General features: G+C 44.3%; 1 protein-coding gene across 5 annotated transcripts in view; it reads right to left on the bottom strand.

The window, feature by feature from the left end:
• Positions 1 to 23705, bottom strand: part of LOC146839635 (uncharacterized) — a 533093-nt gene that overhangs the window by 140071 nt on the left and 369317 nt on the right. For all 5 annotated transcript variants that reach the window (XR_014980691.1, XR_014980692.1, XR_014980693.1 and 2 more), the window contains exon 6: positions 15003 to 15046. Coding sequence is in view for 2 of the 5 variants with exons in the window: in XM_085650363.1 (XP_085506489.1) it covers positions 15003 to 15046 (44 nt within the window). In the remaining 3 variants the exon portion in view is untranslated. The remainder of the gene's footprint in view (positions 1 to 15002; positions 15047 to 23705) is intronic.

Below are 23705 nucleotides of genomic sequence, written 5' to 3'. Positions count from 1 at the left end.
CTCTCTGCACCCGGCTGCCCCTGTGCCGCTGAGGGTGCAACAACTGTATCTACCTGACCCTGGGAGACCCCTGAGTCTATGCCCAGAACCTTAACTCTGCTAGTCGAGTACTTACCTTAAAGCCGATAACTCAATTTTCTCCATAGGGTAACATTGACTGCTTTTTCCTGAAATTTCTTCTAAGTGTGGACTTTTCAAAACCTAAAATATTCACCAAAAATCAGCCGAGTAACGAAAACGAAAACACTCACCTGCTATTAGGTGAGCTACCAGTGCTGGATCTTGGTGCCCAGCACGGACTCTGAAACATATTCACAACCGTACTTACCAGTAACCCAATTTTCTCCCGTAGGAAACCATTGACTGTTTTTCTGTGAAATTTCTTGTGTGTCGATTTCTGCAAACTTTAAATATTCTTTAAAAATTGTATAAATTATGAAAACGTAATTACTTACCTGTTTTGGATAAAGGTCCCAGTACTGAGTCTAGGCACCCAGTACCGGATTACAAAAGTAACGAGAACATACTATACCTGCAACTTGAATTTTCTTCCATATGGAATCATTGACTGTTTTCTATGAAATATTTTCTGTCAACTTTTAAAATAGCAAAATATTGTCTAAAAATCATAACAGTAATTAAGACGACTTTTATCACTTGATTCCAAGTACTGACCCAGGACTGAATCTAGGATCCAGTTCTGGAATTCCAAAAGTAATCCTAAAAGTAATCTGTTGCAAATAACTTGAAACTTCCATTGAACTCAATGCATTATTGTGTTTAAAATTGTGTTGCCTATTGCAACCACTTGTAACTTTCTACAAAAGTCAATTGCATATTGCAAAAGTATTTATATAAAGCATCTCATCCTGAGAAAGTATATTTTAATACCTATTGTTGGTTCTAAAATAAAACAAGCATATATTTTTTATATATAAACCATTGGCCTAGAGTTCAGTTATTGAGTGTGTGAGACCATTTACTGACTGAGTGTGTGCAACAAATGCTTTACACTGTCCTCTGATACTGCCTTACTGCTCGACCAAGCTACCACTTTAGAGAGTAAGGTTATATCTAACTTTAGCCTCTGCCAAACCTCTGGGGACTGTGGACTCTGTACACCCTGTACCTATTTGGGAACAGTATATACAGAGCCACTTTCTCACAATCATCAAGCTGCGCCACCAGGATGGCACCCAGGGAAATGCACTGCTCGCTGGCCAATACCAAATGCACACACCACACACCTCATCTCCACAATCATGCAACTCCCAACACAGGAAATGCACACGTCACAAGCTCACATACAACATGCACACCCACCAGACATGACAGCACAACTCACTGTGGGAAGCTGAGCCAGCCATGTACATTAGCCATTAACGGCATGGCACCTCGGCCACACAATAGCAGAATGTTGAAAGAGGTGGGGACCAGGCATGTGCGAAGAAGGCAAGTGACCAATGAATGAGACTGTACACAAGTGTGGCATGGATGTGCTGGACAGACTGCAGTATGCAGACCACACACATATCCATGTCGACACACACGGCTGGTGTTTGGAGTATAGTGGACAGTGGACGCAACCATGTCACCCCAGCCAGTGGGGAAGATCGCATAAATGTAGCTTGTGTCGTCCCCCCGTAAGCGTGAGCAGAGTGGGCTGGCCTGGCGTACGCCAGGCTAGCGTTGGGGTGTAAATAAAAGGCATGTAACCCTGGGCATCCTCTTCCAGAATGTCCAACGTTTCTGCCATGGCGGCGCCTCTCACCCCGCCATGAGGCCGATGACGTGAGCGGTGTTGCCAGCGATCCTGTGCACCTGCTGCACCCCAGGATGCTGGTCCCCGAACCCGTCTTGCTTGCCCCTGCGCACCCAGGCCTCAATTCCCACCTGCAGACACTGGCGTGTGTCGAAGAGGGCCCACCAAGTGCCGGTGCAATCTCCAAGCCCGAGGTCTGCAACCTTGTCAGCCTCCCCAGACCATCACGGCCTCTGCAACACAGGCCCACAGTACTCCTTCCTCATTGACGTACCCCACCAGCATGCACAGCGGACAAGTAGGTCACACATTTGGAACTGAGTCTTGATTACACCATGGCAGAGCACATTAATTATGGCTGAGTGTATGTCACTATACACCATTTGATGTGGTGCCACCAGGTCTTAGTAGTACATCACAGCTGCAAGATTCTGTGGGCCCACGCGGACTACTGCTCTCGGCCTGCGCTGCGCTCGAGTAGGTCACAGAATTGGAACTGAACATTGATTATACAAAGGCAGAGCACATATCATGGCACGCAAGGAGAGGCGTAAGAGGATGATGCGTTGCATTTGGGAGGAAAAAAGGATCATCATTACGGAGGTGATCGAACACTACCGACAACTGCCCTGGTGTCACTAACTCTGTGCATTGCGAGCCTACGACACGTGATTGTGGCCCATTGCTGACTGCTGCCTCCGGCCTACACTGCGGCCAGTAAGTGACTGAGTCTTGATTTGGCAATGCCGGGGCTCATATCAGTGTACCAGCATCATCACAGACTGCATCCCCTCTCAGCCCCGGTGCCACTAAGTCTGTTCCCCGACATTCATGGACCCTCTCTGGTCGTACATTGGTGGCATCTGAGTCTATTGACTAGGGGGTAGTTTTCATCCCCCGAATTGGTGGTAGCAACGAGGCTGTCGCTTTCCACTCCTCCATTTGCTGCTTCCGGACAGCTTCTGCCCTCTGCATCATGCCCTGGAGGACACCTTCCACTGTCCCCCGCAACCCTCTGTCACATTCACCTTCGACATCGACGAGGCCCCGCTCAGTCTGCATGGCCCTACCTCAGTGATCAACAAGTCACCATCCCGTGGCGATGTGCCTGTGCCGGCCGCTCTGAATCCGAGGCCACTAACTCTGTGCAGCGCGAGTCAGAGACCCTGTCCGAATGAATATTGGATGACCTCTGTCATGGTGGTCTTGGGGTCATCAACGCCACGTGAATGTGGCCCTGCACTGTCCCCTGCCTCCGCTCTCAGAGCTCCCACATCAAATCGAGTCCTGACCGGCCTTGATGTCGCATCACCGCAGGAGGCACATACCATCATGACCAGGGCCAACTCCAACCACCATCTGCCAGAGTCAAAAGAGTGGTACTGGCAGACTAACAGAGTTGCTCCGACCTGTCGTGGATGCCATCATCTGCCTGATCACCTGCTCAGCACTCCAGGTGCCGCTGACTAAGTGCGCCGCAATCCATGAACCCTTTGTTATTGAGTTTTGTGCTGTGCAGAGGTTGCGCAGCAATGTCACCTCAGGCAGTGTGGGAGACCTGGGACGTTGTTGAGGAAGTTGATGAAGGTGTAACACATCCCACTGTATCTGCATCAGGAATATCCAGAATGGACACAATCCTAGTCATTTTCATCACATGAGCTCGCTCAGCTCTACTGCCCCAAAACTCAGTGCACTACAACTCACGGACACTTCTGTTTGTATGTTGGGTGACCTCTGTACTTGCTCCGGCTCCCTCCATGTTGCTTATCAGTTGACTCTGTTATGCACGTGTTTGCTGTTTCCATTGCACTGGTATCCACTGTTCAAGTTGTTGCCAGCACCGAGCACACCGTGCGGGCTCCCTTATACTCACCCCACACACATCCAGCACAGGCGAAACTGTACATGTGGCCCTGCCAATAAAGGGGCCGGGAGCACGTGACTGTAGTCAGTTCAACATAATATCTGCGTGTGTAGCTGTAGTCTTGTGTGCATGAGGGCCCTGGGCCCTATGACATTACATTGTGCTGTGTACAGCAGACACAGACATGTCACCGCAGGCAGTGGGTTGGAGCTTGAACATGTAGCTTTGTCGTTACCCACTCAATTCATAAGGGGAGTGGACTAGGCCATTGTACGCAGAGCCAACGTGGGTTTGTGACTGATATGTGCGTGTCCCTGGGCGTGGTTCTGTACTGGGAATGTGCATCTGCATGTGTCTCTGTGGCTGTGTGGGTCTCCTTTGTGGGGTGTAGGTGGTCCCTGAAGGGTAATAGACACCCACGTATGTGATCTAGTTTGCCTTCCATGGGTTCAGACCACACCCGCACCTGTTCGGCCACCTCCTTTTGGCGTTCTGACACCTGGCATTGGGGTGCCATGTGCAGGTCGGTGAAGTGTTGTGAGCCAGCGTGCTTGCGGGTGCTTCATGCTGTGTGGTCTGGTGCAGCGGCCAGGTTCTCCTCTGAGTAGCTTGGCTGCCCTGCTCCTGGTGGTGGGTTGCATGGGATGTCCATGGGCTGTTGTAGGGCATCAGTGTCGGAGGCGTGGTGGACCTCTTCGGCATCACTGACGTGTGGTCTGTGCTCTGGAGGTGTTGTGTGTCCCTCTGCAATGTGAAGGGGAGATGCATGCTGACATTGGGTTGACATGTATGTTGGCGCATTGTTCTTATTTACATGCAGACTGTATGACAATGTACATTGTGACTGTTTTGGAGGTACAGGATTTAGATGCGGGACAGTGTACATTTGGACTACATGACAGATGTGAGATTGTACGCGTACATTTCCATTACACAGTTTCCAGATCTCTCAGATGTAGTAGGCTTGTTTCTGTGTGTGCAGAGCCAGTTGTGTCCTCTGTTCTGCAGTGTCAGGGTTGCACATTGTCGTCAATGTGGATGTGCTGTTATTACTATGTGTGTGTGCTGCAGTGTGCCATGGAGATGAGGGACATGATCCAAGGTCATTGTGGGTGTGCAGTGTGCTACACATCTTTGTGTATGTGTGCCATTGTGCCCATCTCCCCCCGTCTCCCAGTCCCTAATCATTACTCACCCTGTTGATGTTGTGTCAGGTCCTCCCGAGCTGTGTCCTCACTCCTGACTCCTTGCACAGTCTCCCCACTGTTGACTGTGGCCTGCGTTTCCTCCAGCTCTTCCTGTGGCACAGGATTGCCACCTTCTGTCGCCGTTGCTGCCTTCCTGTTGGCAGCGGCTTTGTGCCTGATTTAGATTTCCACATCATGCCAGTGCCTCTTGGCCTCCTCAATTGGCCTCCTCGACACTCCGACTGCATTCCTGGTGCTCTAATTGTGGGTCAGTTGATGGTGGTGTTCTGTCACCTCCGTGACGCTAATCTGGTTTTGCTGCGGACTGCACCCCTCTTCCTCTCCCTCTTCTCCCTGGCCTTCCCCGACCCCGTTGTACCTTGCTGGTCATCTGTGGGGTTTGTGGGGTTCGCGTTGGCATCTGCGCTCGGTCAGGGTGCATCTATGTTGCTACGCACTTTGGATTGTTTCTGGTGTGTGTTTTTGTAGCTTTTTTATGGTGCATTTTCCCGCCAGGCGCGTGGGATTTGCAGGCCTGCCACTGGTTTTCGCAGCTTTTTGTATCGCGATTGGCCTCATCAAAGCTTTTTTTGTGTTTCGCATTTTTGAGTTAATGCAGTCATGTGACGCGTTATCGGGTGACTATCACATAGTGCCGCCGTGTTGTGAATACTCAGTTAACATATCATAATTTTCCCGCGAAAAACTGCGATGTTGAGAGTTGCGTTAAGTTACTTTTGCAATGGTTATCACACGTTGTTGAGAATATACCCCAAAGTTGGCTACATTTATTTTACAGCTTCAGGGCCACAAAAGCTGAAGATGTCTGTTCTGGCAAGTTAATAGTCACAATCGTTTGACCGTCACTGTATGCCAATGTGCACCCTGGGAAACCGAGTCCAACTGCTCTAAAGCAGCACCACATTCTGCTCGACCTGGGAGTGTCGTCAGTGTGCAGTTTGGTTGCCCAAGACTGACACTAGCCTTTACAAAAGGGAACCATTGTTTTCACTGTGACCTGAGACCAGGAGTCCGAGTCACATTGGGAAACTTACACTTTTGTGTAAGTATATGACTGTTTGCTGTTCACAAAGGTATTTTATTAGTAGTATATTTATGGCTGTTAATTTTCCGCACATAAAAATATAGGCCAGTTTTTTTTTATGTGGGAAAATCGTGTTTGACCCCGGACCTTCTGCTGAAACTGTTCCTGCTGCGGTCCTATTATCTGTTGGTGGGCCAAGTTCTCTGTGTCCAGACCTTTTGCCTGCTTAACCACTTTCACAGGAGGCAGCCCTGAACGCCTCTCATCGCTATTACCTCCATCCAAGGTAAGCTGCCTAAGCTGCCTCTTCCTTCTGGATGCTGGATTCCCATGTGGGCCTGGCCTGTTATCATTGTTGCTTTTAGCATCTGGCTGATGGTGGGGCACTTTCATGCTGCACAATGGGGAATTATCCCAGACTGAACTGTACTGGATCTTCTCTTCCACTGAGCTGTTGCTTGACTTGCAAGGGTAACTCGTATGTGTTGCTGCGCCTTCTGATGGACATGCCCACACATGCATGTTGTTGTGCGAGATAGCATAGCTTTGAACTGGAGTACTCATCAGTTTTAAAGGCATTTGCCTTCATCTTTTCCACTTCGGGCACAGACTGCCAGAGTGTGCCTGCATCTTCCCCTCTTCCTTCCGAGGACTTGAAAAATGCAACAGTCCTTTGAACTGTAATATGGCAGATGTGGATCAACTTGCAAAGACTAAGTGATGATTTATTTGCAAACAGAAAGAGAAAATGTTTCTAAGGTTTTTGTTGGATATAGCAAATACAATTTAACAATGTAGCACCTTCATTTTAAGTTACCTCCCATTGAATATCACCTTCCCCATGGACCACTGTTTCCCACCTGCAAGAAGGTCATGTATAATTCATTTCTGAGTCACAAGCCTACCTTTGGCTGTGCCTAGATTGGAGTAGAACTTGGTTTGCAAGGTATATTGTTCGGACTATCAAACACTTTGAAGATCATGAAACAGGGACAAACAGGTTGTTTCAAGTACCTCTAGCTTCTAATTCCATGTATAAAATGACTGTGTCTTTAGAGGAGATGAGAAGAAATCCAAACATTTTAGAAGAAATATAAAACTTGACAGGAAACTGATCATAATAATAATGGCATACATTATCTCTTAGCAGCAACATACGGGATCAGTACAATTACAGAGACGGGATGTTGCACTCATCATCCAAAACCTCAATTAGCATACACAAGTAGATAGATAACACTAAGGAGAGGGTAAATAAATGACATCAGATTCAATGCAGCCCTGACCTATGTCCCAACAGCATTTGGACGTGGCTGGGGAAGGTTTTTCGTTCTTGGGATATGAAAATGTTTGAATCCATTATTGCTATTGTTCGGATTGTGGTCGCCACATATGTTGCTATAAGACCAATATTGTGTTTCCTTCAGTGCGCTTGCAAAAATAAAGGTGCTGCAAATTTCTTTAGAGTTGCTACTTCTAAGGATGGGAAGTAAAGTGATAATGATGAGATTAATAATAATACAATGAACTGGAGCCCTTGATGTGGATTTGTTCCTGGCTGCTGCAAAGCAGTTGCTGCAGTAGGAGACATTAGCTTAGGGCAATCAGAATATATCTGCAAGATCTCTCGAGATTTCACAGTGCTAAGAGAAGTATTGCACATAGTCAAAAGGGAGTCAGGGCTCACCTGATTACCCAACCTGGCAGTGTGGCTGGCTTGGACTGGGGAAGGATGAGCACTAACAGGCTTGCCTTTGGCACACCACAGGCATGGGAGCATTTAAATGAGGATCTGTGAACATGACCTAGGGTGCCGGATAAGCTGGTAGCCCAGTATACTTCCAGTATCGCCAATGGTAGGAAATAGGAAAAGAATACCACTTTGAAGGATGGCTTGGGAATAAGACCTTGACCACCCACCTTAGCAGCAGAAAGATGGTCCCCCAAAAATTAAAAACTAAAATAAAGTGTAATTGCATAATATCAACAGCGCTCCAATAAGAGTAAAGGTAAAATGAAATGCAGATGTCCCACTCGCGTAAATCAATCAGAACCAAAACAGCAAGAAATGTGCAGAATCCTCATTTAAATGAGGATCCCTGAATAAAGTCTGGAGTGTTGATCAAGACTCCTTGCAGGCTGGTATACTCCCAATATGGCAGAGGTTAAAAAGAGAGAAAACACTACTGCTTTAGAGGAAGGCTCTGGAATATTACCCTGAATGTTACCTTAAGTCAGGGATCCTCTCTTACCCCTTGTAGGTGCATGTGCTACCTAGCAGCGGGCTCAGAAGTCACTCTTTGTTGAGTATAAAGCTCCACATGTTATTATGATGGGCAGGTGTATACTAGAAAATAGCCCAGACCAGTGGTATTTAAAGTCTAGGTGTCGTAGATGCATGCCTAATTTAATGGCATGACATGGAGGCCAATATTATGCAAATCTCGTTTATTGCCACAACTCAGCAGCAACAATTGAAGAACACAGAACTTCAATGAACATTCTAATGTGCTGTGAAGTCCTTCCATGCCCAGCCACCTTCCTTTCTTTGTTGCTGCTGCTCACAAAGATAAGTATACTCCCAACAAGCTTAGCGCTTTTAAGCTACCTTCATTAATATTCTATTTCATTACTATTGTATTTTGATGTATGTTGCTTACCTTGAACTCCTTCTGAAGGTTAACTATTTATTTATACCCTTTTGAACTAAACTTCTATCTGTTACATATGTGTAATTACTTTTACTGTGTTGTCTCGTGCTTGCATGCACGAGATTATATCATCTACATGTTATTATACAAACTCTTGGTTCATGGCACGATCACAGTGTTCTAGAATAGAACATGTGATCGGTCCCATGAACCAAGAGGCGACAGTTGTTGGAGGTCTGCTGGAGCTGGAAGACGTGTATCCAGCGGTGCTTCCTTTCCACTACTTTTGGATTAAATCTTGCTTTGAATCTCTTCTTGACTCGTGGATTGACATAACAAAACTGGCGACGAGGATTTCAACAGGTGTGCACAAGGCTATACTCTGTCTCCCCCTCAACCTTATTGGTCAGCTGGCAGTTCTCGTTGTATGCCCTGGGTAGAATGGAACGCGTATTTTTTAAATTATATTGAGACTTTAGATGCTAATGGAAAAATGAAACCACCTGAAAAAAAAGGAATTTTTTTACATTCATTAGGCCCTGAAGGTTTAAAAACATTCAATCAATTACCCAGATTAGACAGCAGTGGGGATGGTAATATATTTGAAAAAGCTATTTTAGACTTTGATCGCTACTGTTCTCCTAAAGTTTGTATTGGCATTTCAAGGTACAAGTTCTTTCAAAGGAAACAGCTTATTGATGAACCGGTAGACAGCTACGTTTCCATTTTGAAAACTTTGTCTTTGGATTGTAAGTTTGGTACTTTACTGGAAGAGTTCATTAGAGACCAAGTTGTAATGCACTCAAACAATTCGACTATCCAAGACAGGTTATGGGTTAATGGAGATTCTGATTTAGAAAGTATCCTTGCCATTGTGAGAAAGTCTGAAATGTCATGTAGAAGTGCTAAGCAAGTCAAGGGAGAATCCAGCAGTACTGATAAAGATACTATTGCTAAAGTTAATACTAAAACTCGCTTCAAAGAACAGGAGGTTAAAACGAAAAAAACTTCCGGTTCTTTCAAGGGTAAAATTGAGGAACAAAAGGATAATTTGAAGTGTTATAGATGTTGCAGCAAAACTCATTTAGCTAATTTCAAATTCTGTCCAGCCATCAAGCAGAAGTGTTCTAATTGTGGTTTGGTTGGTCATTTCTCTAAAGCATGTAACAAAAAGAAGGCTAACAACAAAGTCAAGTGTATAGATCAAAATGAGGACAGTGAGAATGAAGATCCCAACAATGATTATAGTGAAGTATGTTCCTATGTTCTCAACATTAAGGACCCGTATCATTCCATCCTGAATATTGATAATCATATCATTGGGAAAAAACCTGTATGCGATATGGTTATTGGAGGTGTAAACATCAAAATGTATGCAGACTCTGGTTCTCCTTACTCAATCGTTAATGAGACAGTATGGAACACACAATTTGTGCCAAAATTAGGTAACACATTAGAGTCTACTGACATCTCCCCAGAGGGGTATTCGGGCGAAAGAATTGACATTTTGGGTTATGGAACTCTTATTTTTAGGTTCAAAAATCGGGAATGCACTACCAAATTATATGTATCCAAAAAAGGACCATCTGTCTTAAGTTGGTTCGATCAGGGCAAATTAAACATTATGCTTAACCCTAATAGCCCTGATCCGGTTATGATAATTGATGAGTCTAACGGTCTCAATACACTTTTACTTAAAAAATTTCCCAGTGTGTTTAGTAATGGTATTGGTAAACTAAACAGTTTTAAACATGAAATCCGTTTAAAGAAAGACTCATATCCTAAGATTCACAAGGCACGCAACATTCCTCTAGCTGTTCGTGAAGAGGTCAAAATAGAGCTAGACTCACTAGTGAGAGACGGCATTATTGAAAGGATTGAGTCTTCTGAGTGGGTTTCACCCATTGTCGTTGCTAAACGCGCAAATGGAAAAATCAGGTTATGCATTGATTTACGCCACTTGAATAACAGCATTATCATTGATCAATTTCCTCTACCGCGCATATCTGAAATGTTGAGCAGTGTTGGGGGGGCTAAATTTTTTTCTACTATTGATCTATCGGCGGCGTACCACCAGATTGAATTATGTGAGAATAGTAAAGACTTCACCGCATTCATTACTCCGTTCGGATGTTTCAGGTATAACAGGATGCCTTTTGGTTTAGCGTCTGCAGCGGCCATTTTCCAACGTGTAATGCAAGATTTACTTAAGGAATGTAACAATGCTATTTGTTTCCAAGATGACATTCTTGTTTTTGGTAATAGTTCTCAGGCACTTTGGTCAGCATTAGAAAATGTCCTGAGAGTTCTTTCTGACCATGGTCTTACTATCAAACATTCCAAATGTAAATTTGGCGTGATTTCAGTGACTTACTTGGGTCATGAGTTGTGTGAGGAAGGTATCAAACCAAAATATGATTTGGTTGAGGCTATCAGATGTGCTCCTCAACCCAAGTCCAAGGATGATGTTAGATCCTTTCTAGGTCTTACAGAGTTTTACTCTAAATATGTACCAAATTTTTCTTGTCGTACTTTCAGCATAAGACAATTGATCAAAAACAAGAGCAAATTTATGTGGTCAAAGGATTGTGAGAGTGAATTTAATGATGTTAAGAATGCCATTTGTGCTGCAACTGCCCTTTCAGGTTTTGATCCTACACTCCGGTGCATTATCACTACTGATGCAAGTTCCAAGGGTTTAGGAGCAGTGCTATCTCAGAAATCTGATAACAGCAAGGAACACATCATTGCACATGCTTCCAGAGCATTAACACCTGCTGAAGATAAATATTCCACCATAGAAAGGGAAACTTTAGCTTGCGTATGGGCACTTGAGCATTTCAGGGTGTTTGTGTGGGGCAAAGAGTGTTTAATTAGATCTGACCATAAACCATTGGTACGTCTTTTAACCACAGAAGGCATGTTGAAAGCTTCAGCACGTATAGCCCGGATGTCCATGCGTCTCCAAGATTTCATTTATTCCATTGTGTATGTGCCCGGGAAAGATAACGTAACGGCTGATTTTTTATCAAGAATGCCTTTACCTCTTAAAGAATGTACACACAATGAATGGGATGATTACCATACAGCTTTGGTACATGATGAAAATCTTTTACCTATTGACCGGAAGCTTTGGTTTAAGGAATTTGTAAATGATCCTATTCTAAAGAAAGTGGAAGAGTATATTTTATCAGGCTGGCCTGATAAAAAGAACATTGATTCTGACCTTAGGAGTTTTTGGGAGGGTAAGGAATGAGCTTTCCGTGGTAGATAGTGTGCTTAAAAGAGGTGATCGTGCCATTCCTCCGAGCAAATTGAGGCGGAATATTGTTTCTAGTGGTCACGAGGGGCACAGTGGTATTGTGAGAACCAAGCAGAAAGTGAAGAATAGCTTTTGGTGGCCTGGTATGGATGTATTCATTGAACGTATTATTAGGAACTGTATCACTTGTGCAAATGCTGATAAGACGTTAGTCACTCTCAAACCTAATATTAGTGAGCATACCATTCCAGATTTTCCGTGGCATACCATTGCCATGGATATTATGGGTCCGGTTGGTCCAAACTCAAAATATGTTCTTGCAGCCATTGATGTTTTTTCAAAATGGCCTGTGGTAAAAATTGTTGATAAGGTAGACACAGATTCTGTTTTAGCATTCCTGGATGAAATTTTTACTGAGGAAGGGTTACCAGTGCGACTAATCACAGACAATGGTGTTCAATTTGTGTCTAACAAAGCAAAAGCGTATTTTAGTAGAGTAGGCATTATTCATTGTACCACATCTCTGTACAACCCCAGCGGCAATGGTGTTATTGAGAGGTTTAAAAGGGTTCTCAAAAGTGCCATCCAAGTTATGGGCATTGGAAATGATAAATGGGAATTGCAAATCTTTAAAACCGTATGGATGTATAGGACCTCCGTTAATGCTATGACGGGTTACTCACCGTTTGAAATAATGAGGGGTAGACTCCCTAGAACCAAATGTAATCCGGCATGGTTGGCACCATCTACCATGTCAAGTTTAGATTTTAAGACTGTGAAAGAAAATCTCATAAAAAATCATGTTGTCATTAAAGAACGTTATGACAAGCGAAGAGGGTCAGTACATGATCCAATTGTGGAGGTAGGCATGCTGGTTAAAGTTAAAAAACCTTGGAAGGTTAGGAAAGGTGAAAGTCAATTTATGGGACCTTTTGAGATAAAAGAGGTACTTAAGAATTCTGTGAAACTTACCAATAACAAAGTTTGGAATTTAAGTAGAATTGCTGTTCTAAAAGGGGACAAAAGTGTTTATTTAAATGCTGACGATGAAACAAAGTTTACTGACAATTTGGAGGATGAAGATTGTGTCACTAGTCCAATCTGTGATACTGAATTGGGCGATATTCCTTGTGAAAATGAATGTAATGTAGACTATGGGAAAAGACAGCGGAAAAAACCTGGGTGGATGGCTGATTTTGTTTCTTTTATCAGAAACAGATTTGTGTATTGAATGTGTTTTTTTTTTTTTTTTTTCCTTTTTTATTGTTTATTTAAGGGAGGAAGGTGTGTTACATATGTGTAATTACTTTTACTGTGTTGTCTCGTGCTTGCATGCACGAGATTATATCATCTACATGTTATTATACAAACTCTTGGTTCATGGCACGATCACAGTGTTCTAGAATAGAACATGTGATCGGTCCCATGAACCAAGAGGCGACAGTTGTTGGAGGTCTGCTGGAGCTGGAAGACGTGTATCCAGCGGTGCTTCCTTTCCACTACTTTTGGATTAAATCTTGCTTTGAATCTCTTCTTGACTCGTGGATTGACATAACACTATCGCTCCTGACATTGATCTATTTTTCCTTAAACTCCCTACTGTCCCAACCTCTGGGCTAATGGGCTAAATACCCCTTTCTTTGTTCTACCCTCCCTTCCCCCCGTTTTTATTTTGAACAGGACTAGGCTATATACCACAGTATTTACTTTCAAAACGGCCTACCGGCCGTAGGGAAACACACAAGCGACCAAGCACGTCCTCCCGAGCGATCCTTCTCCACAGCCTATAGCAACACGATGGCCTCTCACAGCTATATGCTTCGCACCAGTTAATTACTCCTCGCTCTTCAGGCAGGGAGGTAGAGTACACCGAGCCGGACCCCTCAGTGCGATCGTGCTCGCCGAGGAGGACCGGGTTCACCTCACTAAAGGAAAGCACCTTGGCAGACACCCATGCACGTTCATTACGTGCGTGGCGGCCATTTTAGGTGATTGGGGGAAACACCATACCCTGAACGAATACGGCCATTTTACACGTTGGGACACCACAAACAGCTGATTTTTCGACACATTATTATACCGACAGTTACAACAATAACTGCCTCAGTCTCATCCAACAAAGCAAAAGACACACATTTGATGGACGGAATGCAGAAAAAATCAAAACATTCAACCCCAGTCAAGAGATCTGGGTTAAATCCATCATTCTTTTGCTCACCATGCCACCCCAGTTTAGACCTGGCTATATGAAAATCAGTCTTGACCCTGTGCCTCATGGGAACAGTCCAGCTCAAACTGCCAAGCCAGGTCCTCCCTGGACCGGAAACAAGCATCCTGGGACTGGTTTCTGGGTATTACCCTTGAATGGCATGGTGAGCAAAAAAACTATGGCTTTAGGCCTAGATCTTTGTACTGGGGTGAATGTATGACATTGTTCTGCATTCTGTCCATCAATTGTTCTTTTTGCATTTGTCACCCAGAGTTGGATGGCTATGCCCGGACGTGGGTCCTGTGCTCTCCATGCCACTGAAGTCAAGCTATCCTCGCTGATGAGGGCTAACAGCCCAAAACTGATCCTAGGATGCTTGTTTCCAGTCCAGGTAGGACCTGGCCTGGCAGTTCGGGCTGGACTGTTCCCATTAGGTGTCGGGTCAAGACTGATTTGCATATGGCTGGGTCCAAACTTGAATGGCATGGTGAGCAACCAAATAATGGATTTAGGCCCAGATCTCTGTACTGGGGTGAATGTATGACATTGTTCTGCATTCTGTCCATCAACTGTTGTTTTTGCATTTGTCACCCCGAGTGGGAAGGGTATGCTCAGACGTGAGTCCCTTGCTCTCCATGCCACTGGAATCAGGCTATCCTGGCTGACGAGGGCTGAAAGCCCGAAACCGGTCCTAGGATGCTTGTTTCCAGTCCAGGGAGGACCTGGCTTGGCAGTTCGGGCTGGACTGTTCCCATGAGGCACAGGGTCAAGTCTGATTTGCATATGGCTGGGTTCAAACTGGAATGGCATGGTGAGCAAAAAAACGATGGATTTAGGACCAGATCTCTGTACTGGGGTGAATCTATGAGATTGTTTTGCATTCTGTCCATCAACTGTTGTTTTTGCATCAGTCTCATCCAACAGCTGTTTTACCTGACACGCTTCTCCCATGCTATGTCGGAAATTACTGCTAAGAACTCTACTAGGCTTCTTTTCATTAAAAAAAAAGATACACTTACCACATTCTCTTCCACTTGAGCAGTGGTCAAAGCTGTCTTTGTGTCTAAAATAGATACAAAACAAATGTTATAACTCAGCCATTTCTAAAACAAGCTCCTCTTGGCTGTTGTCAAGACATTTTTATTTTCATTGTTTGGATTAATTAAAATGTATTGCAATAATGCATATAACAGGAAATATGTTTTATTAAAAACTTCAATATTCAGCAATGTGGTATATCATATAAAGGAAAAAAGTGATATTTGACAGCTTACTCTGGCCTTGTTATATAACAGAATGATAAAATGATTATTAATTACAAAACAATGCCTCATGTTCACCATTGCAAATTGAATAAAGAAATCCTGTATTTGCAATCGACATCGCTACATATTTGATAGTTTGCACTAATATATTACTAATATGTTATTTTAATTCCTACACAGCTGACAACATTAACACTGATTTCACATGATCTTCATTTATCTGAAGGCTTCCTGTTGTGATACAATAACAAACCTTCAAAAAATTGCCTTAAAAATATGACTTTCTGAGCAAAGAATTTTGGATAAAGTGAAAGCAATCAGGTGAGATTATAATAATAATCCACATTTGTAAAGCATGAACAATCACCCGTAAGGGTCTCCATGTGCTGGGGGCCGTCGGGAAGATTAAGCAAGCTATTGTCCAGAGTCACATGGTGCAGGGCTAATCTGCAGCCGGTGCCGGGGATCGAACCGTGATCCCCGAGTCAGTCGCCCTGGCCGCGGCGCCACACCTCTTCAGTGATCCTCTAATCTAGCTATCACATTTAAATATTTATTAGACATTTTTTTAGTTCAGCCAGCCTATTTAAACATTGCAATTGTTTTTTGTGGATTGGATTAATTTTACACTTTTTCTGTCCGTGATCTTTAAGCAGATATGTGTCCTATGGCTTACCCACACTTTCAGTGCATCATTTCACTACATATCACTTTGCCAGTGCATCCTCCTGTTTATACCCTAGTAGCATATAGTATAAAGAGCTGGGTGGTGCAAAGGCATACATAAGACAATTAGAGGCTATCAGAGACAGTAGCCAGTACCTCTGTAACCTTATATGTGCCTAAAAGAGTCTTAAAACAGATCCTTTTGTAGTAGTTAAATTCAAGCTGTCGCCAAAGACATCCCCATGCCTCCATACCAATGAAAGTTCAAAGGAAGAAGGAATATGATCTTCAGCCACTCCACTAGGCTGTTCCTGTAATAAAATAGTACAATACTGCAGAGTAGTGGACCAATATAATAAATTAAGGTTAGGCAAGGCCCACCCCCACCTCTCTTTTGGGAAATTTAAGTGATCTTATCTGTTTTGAATAAGCCCATACAAACTGCGAAAATACATCAAGTTTCTTCAGGCATTGGTTACAAAACTCTAAGGGATTAGCTCTGAATAAATACAAGATTTTGGGGGAAAAATCATCTTAAGTATATTACATTTACCTACCAAGGAGAGATGTAAGTTAGTTAATCTATAGAGCTCCTTTTTGGCCTTCCCAATGAGAGGGTCAAGATTTTATTTAATATTTCATACATGATAGCTGTAATACTGACACCCAAATAGACTGGGTGTCATATTGTTAAGATGATTTGTTAACACTCACTTATCCACCAACAGTATCTTGTCATTTGCATCTTATCTTTGTTTAAGGAGTAACCGGAGATATTTCCAATTGTCATTTGCATCTTATCTTTGTTTAAGGAGTAACCGGAGATATTTCCAAAAGTTAAGGCTTCTTCTTCAACTTTCTAGAGAGCCACAGCCGAGTTAGAAGTTACAAGAGCAATATCATCGGCATAGGCCAAGGTCTTGGTATCATATCCTTGCACTTGAATCAAAACTGAAATTGCCGTGTTATTCTCTATTCTCCGTATAAACGGATCAATGTACCTCACAAATAAAAGTGGGGAACGCGCCCCCCCCCCCTTTTAAATTGTTCAGTCAGTTCTCAGGCTACAAATACACTGGCAACAGGATTATAATACAGAGCCTTTGCTGCCTGGATAGAACCCCGTCCAATTCCAATTTTTTGCATAGTGGCCCAAGAAAGTGGCAGGAGACCCTGTCAAAAGCTTTCTGAGCCTCTTGCAGAATCAAAGCATTAGGGCCCCTGCATCAAAGAGAAATATAACTCTTGTGGTAGGGTCTGTTGTGCCTCTCCTGGGAATAAACCCTTGTTGCCAATTAGAGACTATCCTATGAATTACATGAGCCAGGAACGTGGCTAAAATTTTAGAATGGATTTTCGAATCTGCGTTAATTAAAGTAATCGGGTGGTAGGAACCAAGTTCCTGTTTTGGTTTGTTCTTGGGAAATACAATAATTTTTGCTGAGGACATGAACCTTGGAAGTGGCTCCACTGTGTATTTGCTCAAAAAAGGTCATAATACATTCCTTAAATTGCCAGAGAATAATCTGAAAAATTCAGTGGGATTAGTAGCAGTACCAGCCGCCTTCCCCACTGGTTAACTAGTCAAGGCAAGCAGGATCTCTTCCCACTGAAACGGTCCCTCTAAAAATTTGTGTTATTCTCTGGACTTGTTCAGAGATATTCATGTACCAGAGTGACTTCCCCTTTGGAACCTTCTGTTAACAGGGATTGATTATAATTTTAAAAGGTGGCCCTAATCTCGACAGGGTCTGAAACCATCCCGTAAATTGGATCTCTAATTGCCCGCACTTCATTGTGCATGTTTTTCTGTCTCGTTCTCATAGCTGAGTGTGTCCTATTTGTTCACTACACTCGTGAGCACCGTTAGTTTGTCCGCTGCTCTTTTTGCGAATATTTCAGCTATCGCGGCCCTTACCACTGCTACATCCAATTGGGCCTCCTCCAACTCTCTCCCCTGCCGTTATGCTATAGACAATTTTCCTCAGCCGGTCCTGAAATATCCGCTTTTCTCTCTTCCTGTGGTTCAGAGAAAACTGTAACATCTCCCTCTGTATACACGCCTTCAAAGTGTCCCAGACCATACCCATTGATGCACTCCCTAAATTCTCCTTCAAAAACAAAGGGATACAATTATACATATGTTTGCAATATTCCTCATTTACTAGCAGGGCACGTTCAAAACTCCAGGAGACCGTGCTCCTTTTAAACCTGTCTCCGTGAGTCTCTAGCACTAGAGGGTTATAATCTGACAAAAACCAAGGGTATTGTTCAATTGTGCCATCCTGTGTTAAAGCGTGTGACACATATAAATAGTCTAAACGGGCATGTGATTGATGTATACACATGTTCAGTAGGTTTTTTACTATGCTATATGTCAACCAAACTCTGATCCCGACAGAAACCCTTCAGTTATTGATATACTTTAGGTTTCCGTCCGGTGTATGTTTGATGTTCTTTTATAGACCAGTTACCAGGTAGGTTAATATTCAGATCCCCACACAATATGATTGGCAGGGGCCAAAGTGCCAGCTCATTAGAAAGCCAGTCAAATACACCTGGATCATTTGATATGCAACCATACACTGAACATAATGCAAATTAAGTTCCAATAGGGGACTGGCATTCAGCAATGACCCATCTGGCATGCTTGTTCACCTGTGTTTCAAACCAAAATTGCCACCCCACCGGTACAAGCACCTTGAGAGGTACCCCATATCAATCTATACTCAAGGGAATTTAACTCATCCCTCCATGCACCTTCAATCTGAGTTTCTTGATAAACAGATAATATCCGCATATAGCATTTGAAGCCCTAATGAAACTCTGTCTTTTTTTTGCATCATTTAGCCTGCAAATATTGATAGTAGCTATCAGCAGCTTCCCTTCCCAACCATCAAGTCATCTTAAATTCCAGGCCTTGCATACGTCCTCTAAGTCCCGTACACAAGATGAAGCACAGATCTCTAAACCTTTCATCCTGTAACATCCAATTTCCCTCCCGTTTTCTGAACCCATTTTTGTGGACTTGTGTGACTCTGTGCACTTTACCTAGGGTAACCAGTGCTAAAGTACTTGTGCTCACTACCCTAAACATGGTAGAATTTACTTACACCCAATTGTCACATTTAATTTAGTTATAGGTCCCTAATACAGTGGTACTAAATGTGTCTAGGCCTGTAAATGAAATGCTACTAATGGGCCTGCAGCACTTTTTGTGCCATCAACGTAAGGAGCCCCTTCATAGCACATTTTAGGCCAGACCTTGCAGCCTGTGGGCATTTTTAAATTTAAATTTTGAACTATCAGTTCGACTTGGCAAAATAATTTCGTTGCCAGGCTTAAACCTTCCATTTTAATACATATAGTCACCCCTAAGGTAGGGCTGAAACAGCTATTAGGGCAGGGTGCAGTGTACTAAAGAAGTTTGATATGAACTTTTACATTTTACATGTCCTGGTGGTAAAAGACTCTTAAATTTGTTTTTCACTACTTCAAGGCCCACCTCTCCCATGGGATAACATTGGGTTACCTTATTACATTGTTATAAACATTTGTTTGGGAGAAGGCAGAAATGTCATATTTGGTCTTTAATGAATTGTAATTTGAAATCCTCTTTAATGGTAAAGTCAGATTTTAAGTAACAATTGTGAAAATGCCACTTTTTCGAAATTTGGGATTTTCTTCTCATAGCCGTTTGGTGCCTGCAGCACGTGTGTTAGGTCACATCACTAGGTGTATTTGGCAGCTGACCTTTGTGTATTCCACCCAGACAGTATCACAAAGGGGGACTGGATGTTGGCAGATGGGCCATCTAGCAAGGGTGGGAGGGGCAGAGCTGTGTACATCGACACTTACATTTTAAAGGAGTTGCCCAAGCCCCTGCCCAAAGGATTTCACACTAGTCTTTTGTGACCCCAGTTATCTTGGGACGAGGGCAAGGAGGAAGGACATTTCAGAACCATCAGTGGGGGTTAAACTACATACATTTCTTCTGCTTCAAAGTTGGTACCAGGTAGAAAAAATAATACCCTCACACCTGCTCTTCAGTTCACTTTTGGACAGTGGAAGACTCTCAAAGGACTGCCTGAGGCCTGCTGTGAACTTCAGAGGATTGCCCAGCTCCCCCTTAGAGAACTTCTCTGCTGCATGAATCCTGCCCTGTGGCCTCCAAATATTGCTCTGCTGCTTGAGACCTGCTTTTCTGCTTTAACCCAGGACTACCAGGCTAGTTGGCTGGCCTCCTTTTCAGAGCCACAGGCACAAAAAAGGCTCTAACTATCTCGAACCTGCACCTGGACCCAGCCTGAAAGAATCCTGACCCTCCAAGGGGGGCCCACCCAGTCCTGGCCCCTTGGCAGTGTTTATGTATGAGCCCAATCAGCCAAAAAGCAATATTTGCAACTTAGAACATTGTCAGCCCAAAGTTGCTCTGAGTACTGACAGCAGATGGACACCTACGTGCTGGCTGATCTGCCCAAGGTGCATCGCCAGACAGCCTGACTGAACGGTAGCTCCGCTATGTCCTTCGCCGCAGCAGCAAATCTTTGACTTACAAAAAAGAGACTAAGTCTGAACCAAGAAATATTCATTGCAACCTCGTCCAGTGGCTCCCTGACAACATCTCTGCCTTGGACACCGTCGGCTGCACTGTTGAACTATACCTTCACAGACATTTTTCAACTAAAATGTACGAAGGATAGCGAAGACAAGGCCCAATTTCACTCTGTAGAGCCGAATTGCGCTCTATCGCGATCAACCCCACTTTTTGACTTAGCCTTGGTCTTGCACCACCAGATACCTGTGGTTGCCTCTTTGATCCTTTTTGTATTTCATCAATTTTATTGGCAAAACACAAGGCATGGCAATACAGGACAACATCACCTACAACCCAGCGGGCCGGCAAACGCCAAGTCAATTCAAGATAGCAATACAATGAAATAGAAGCACACTCAGACTGATAGTTAACACAGCATGTCACCTACAACCCAGACAGGGCCGGCTGCGTGTATAACAAGCATTTGCAATGCAATAGGTCTCGGATTTACGCAAGCTTGAGCTCTTGGCATTGTAAATGACAATGCCTTCTATTTTTGTTTTAAATAACAAAACATACATAAAAGGTATTGTCATTTACAATGCCACTAGCTGAAACTTGTGTAAATGCGAGACCTATTGCATTGCAAATGCTTTTTAGAGTTATGCGTGATGCATATTTTGACTGAGTCTTCGACACCACAGAGCTGCATAATGAAAGGCCCCGGCCAGGCACAAGGGACGGAGTAGACAGCAGCGCGGGTACTGATTGCAGAGCTGAAAGTCATTGAAGACGGTCATAGACTGCCCAGGCCGAGTGGCTCTAGTGGTTGCACCATATGTTCCGTAGAAGCGCCAACATACACTGAATGAGGTGCTATAGATGATACAGGACAATACATTGATAGGTCAGCACTCGTTTAATCTGGGCCTTCGCATAGTCATGCGCCCTTGAAGAAAACCGCCCCATGACACACACACGTGTGCAGCCTTTTGTTGCTGTGATGTTTTTATTCCTCTTATTACAAGCTGTTCTTGTAGTGCTTATGGCGCTAAAATCATGTTTTGCTGCAACGATAAGAGGTAGGAGGAGCCTTCCTAACAGTTCAGTTTTATAGCTTTTATTGTAGCTCTACTAAATCCCTGTGAGTTTCAGGGCGCTTTTAAAAAATGCGAGCTGGGAACACCAGAGAATAATTGCGTACAAAGATGGCATAAGGAGAGAGTAGTGAACATACTGTGTATTTGCATCAGTATGTAGGTACTGCGCATGACACATACAACATTAGTAAATGTTTATTAGCGAGACTGCAAACCACATCGGTGTGTGAAAATACTGGCCTGTGTATCTAGTAAGTGTTCATCCGTATTTGAACAAAACTCTCTCTCTCGCTATCCGAATTGCGCAGACCATCTGGGCAGTTTGTCTTCCGGTGACAGGGGTGAGTTCTGACCTTTCTTAGCACAGGCCAAGAACTCTTATCGTTCGGAACATGGCCTGTAAATGCCCATCTGTTTCACATCGAGCTTTGTACAGTGCTCAGCCTTTTACTCAGCTGTCCCGTTTTTGCAGATAAGGGACCCAAGACGCAGGCGACTTGCCCAGGATCACACTGGGCTAGCGGATAATGAATTGTTGTACATCAGATCTCCGATGCCACACTCAGCACCTGGGACACTCATAATACTGATACAATCTGATGCTGTCCCGTGCTGGCTTCTCTTTGCTATTATTCTGTCCCCTGCCCTAAGATGGGCAGGGGATGTGTTGTTTGCGCACAGAAGACCCGCGCCGGCTGCTCCGCGGGCTGCCTTCTGCAGATGAGAGATAAAAAGAGGTGAGCTCCCCCAAGACACGGGAGCTGGTGTGAGGGGCATCTCTGCCTCCCAGAGCATCTTCAGAGCCAGGAATCCCTTATCTGCCCTGCGCACAGGCCCCCGCCGTGCCAGCGCTTGGCTGCCAGAGATGCGGGCTAACGGCTTTGACCTGTCTGTCTTTACCGAGAGCAGCCAGGGGCAGCTACACGGAGCTGCTAATTAGGAGAGCCTCAAATACCACTGTGACCTTGGGCTGAGCAGTCCCCATCCCTGCGTTTTTCTACAGCGCCGCGAAGTCTCTGTTTGTGGAGCACTGTGATTAACAGCTGCTACACTTATGTAGCTAATTCCTGCGCATGCTTCGGTCTCTTTTTGCTGATAGCAGGTGTCAATTATTACCTGCTTGGATGGTACTCGTTTAATCGACCCTAGAAGGATGAAAGTTTGAGTGTATGCACTGGGACTCTGACCTGTGACCTTCAGTTACGCATAGATCTCCCCAAGAGATGCTTTATTTCGCTGAGGTATCTCACTGATTCCCTGCACGTGCTCTCCTTGTGCAGCTTCACTTGCACCATCACGCCCAAGCTTCCTCTGTATGTCTTTAATCAGAGCTCATGTCTTGTGCACAAAGCCAAATAAAGCGCTTGCAAGCAAAGCTGCGCCAGAGTCCAAGGAGGTGGTGGACGCTGTAAGAGAGTGAGCAGAGCAGGAGTGGAGCGTGCACACCTTACCCTTGGTGAGGCCCTGGCCTTGCCATCTCTCTCATCACCGCCATTTTGAAGTCCGGGTTACAGTGGTATGGGAGCATGACATGCATAGAAGGACACTTTGTTATGACTGACTTTTAGCCTCTAAGCGGCACGAGGCCACGTGTGGATCAGTTCCACTTTACACAAATGTAACATAGCACAATACAACAAAAGACAGGAACACCACGAGCCACGTTGTGACACAATCCAACGTGTTTCCTCTCCAGTCCTGCACCGTGACATTTGACCTGAGGGCGCGTGAAAGGATGCTTGTGACCAGGGGGAGCAGTGGCTTTCCTGGCTTCACCACACGCATGTAAAGAGGAACAAGCCGAGGGCACCGGAAGACACCACCGCCTTTCTCCGAGGCGAAGCAGAAATGCCTCGGAGAAACGCAGTGGCGTTTTCGGATTCAGGGGCGTGTTTTTCTTTTTCTCTCCACTTGCCATTGGCTGGAGGAGATAATTAGAAAAGTAACGAAAAAACACGCCCCCGAATCCGAAAAGGACGGGGCCTGTTCGGAGTGACAAAGCCTCTTCTCCAATGGCTGGCCAGCATTCAAGAGGCCAGCCAATGGAGAAGAGGGGAGAAGAGGGGCGGGTTCAAGCCCCTCTTCTCCAAAACATTAAATCTCCGACTTCCGGTTCTGCCTTCGGCAGACCGGTCGGTCCTCGACCTAAAAAAG

This window comes from Triturus cristatus, chromosome 4_1 (genome assembly GCF_964204655.1).
Source record: "Triturus cristatus chromosome 4_1, aTriCri1.1, whole genome shotgun sequence".
Lineage (NCBI taxonomy): Eukaryota > Metazoa > Chordata > Amphibia > Caudata > Salamandridae > Triturus > Triturus cristatus.
Note: the sequence above shows the minus strand (reverse complement) of the source record. Positions and strands in the feature narration are given on the sequence as shown.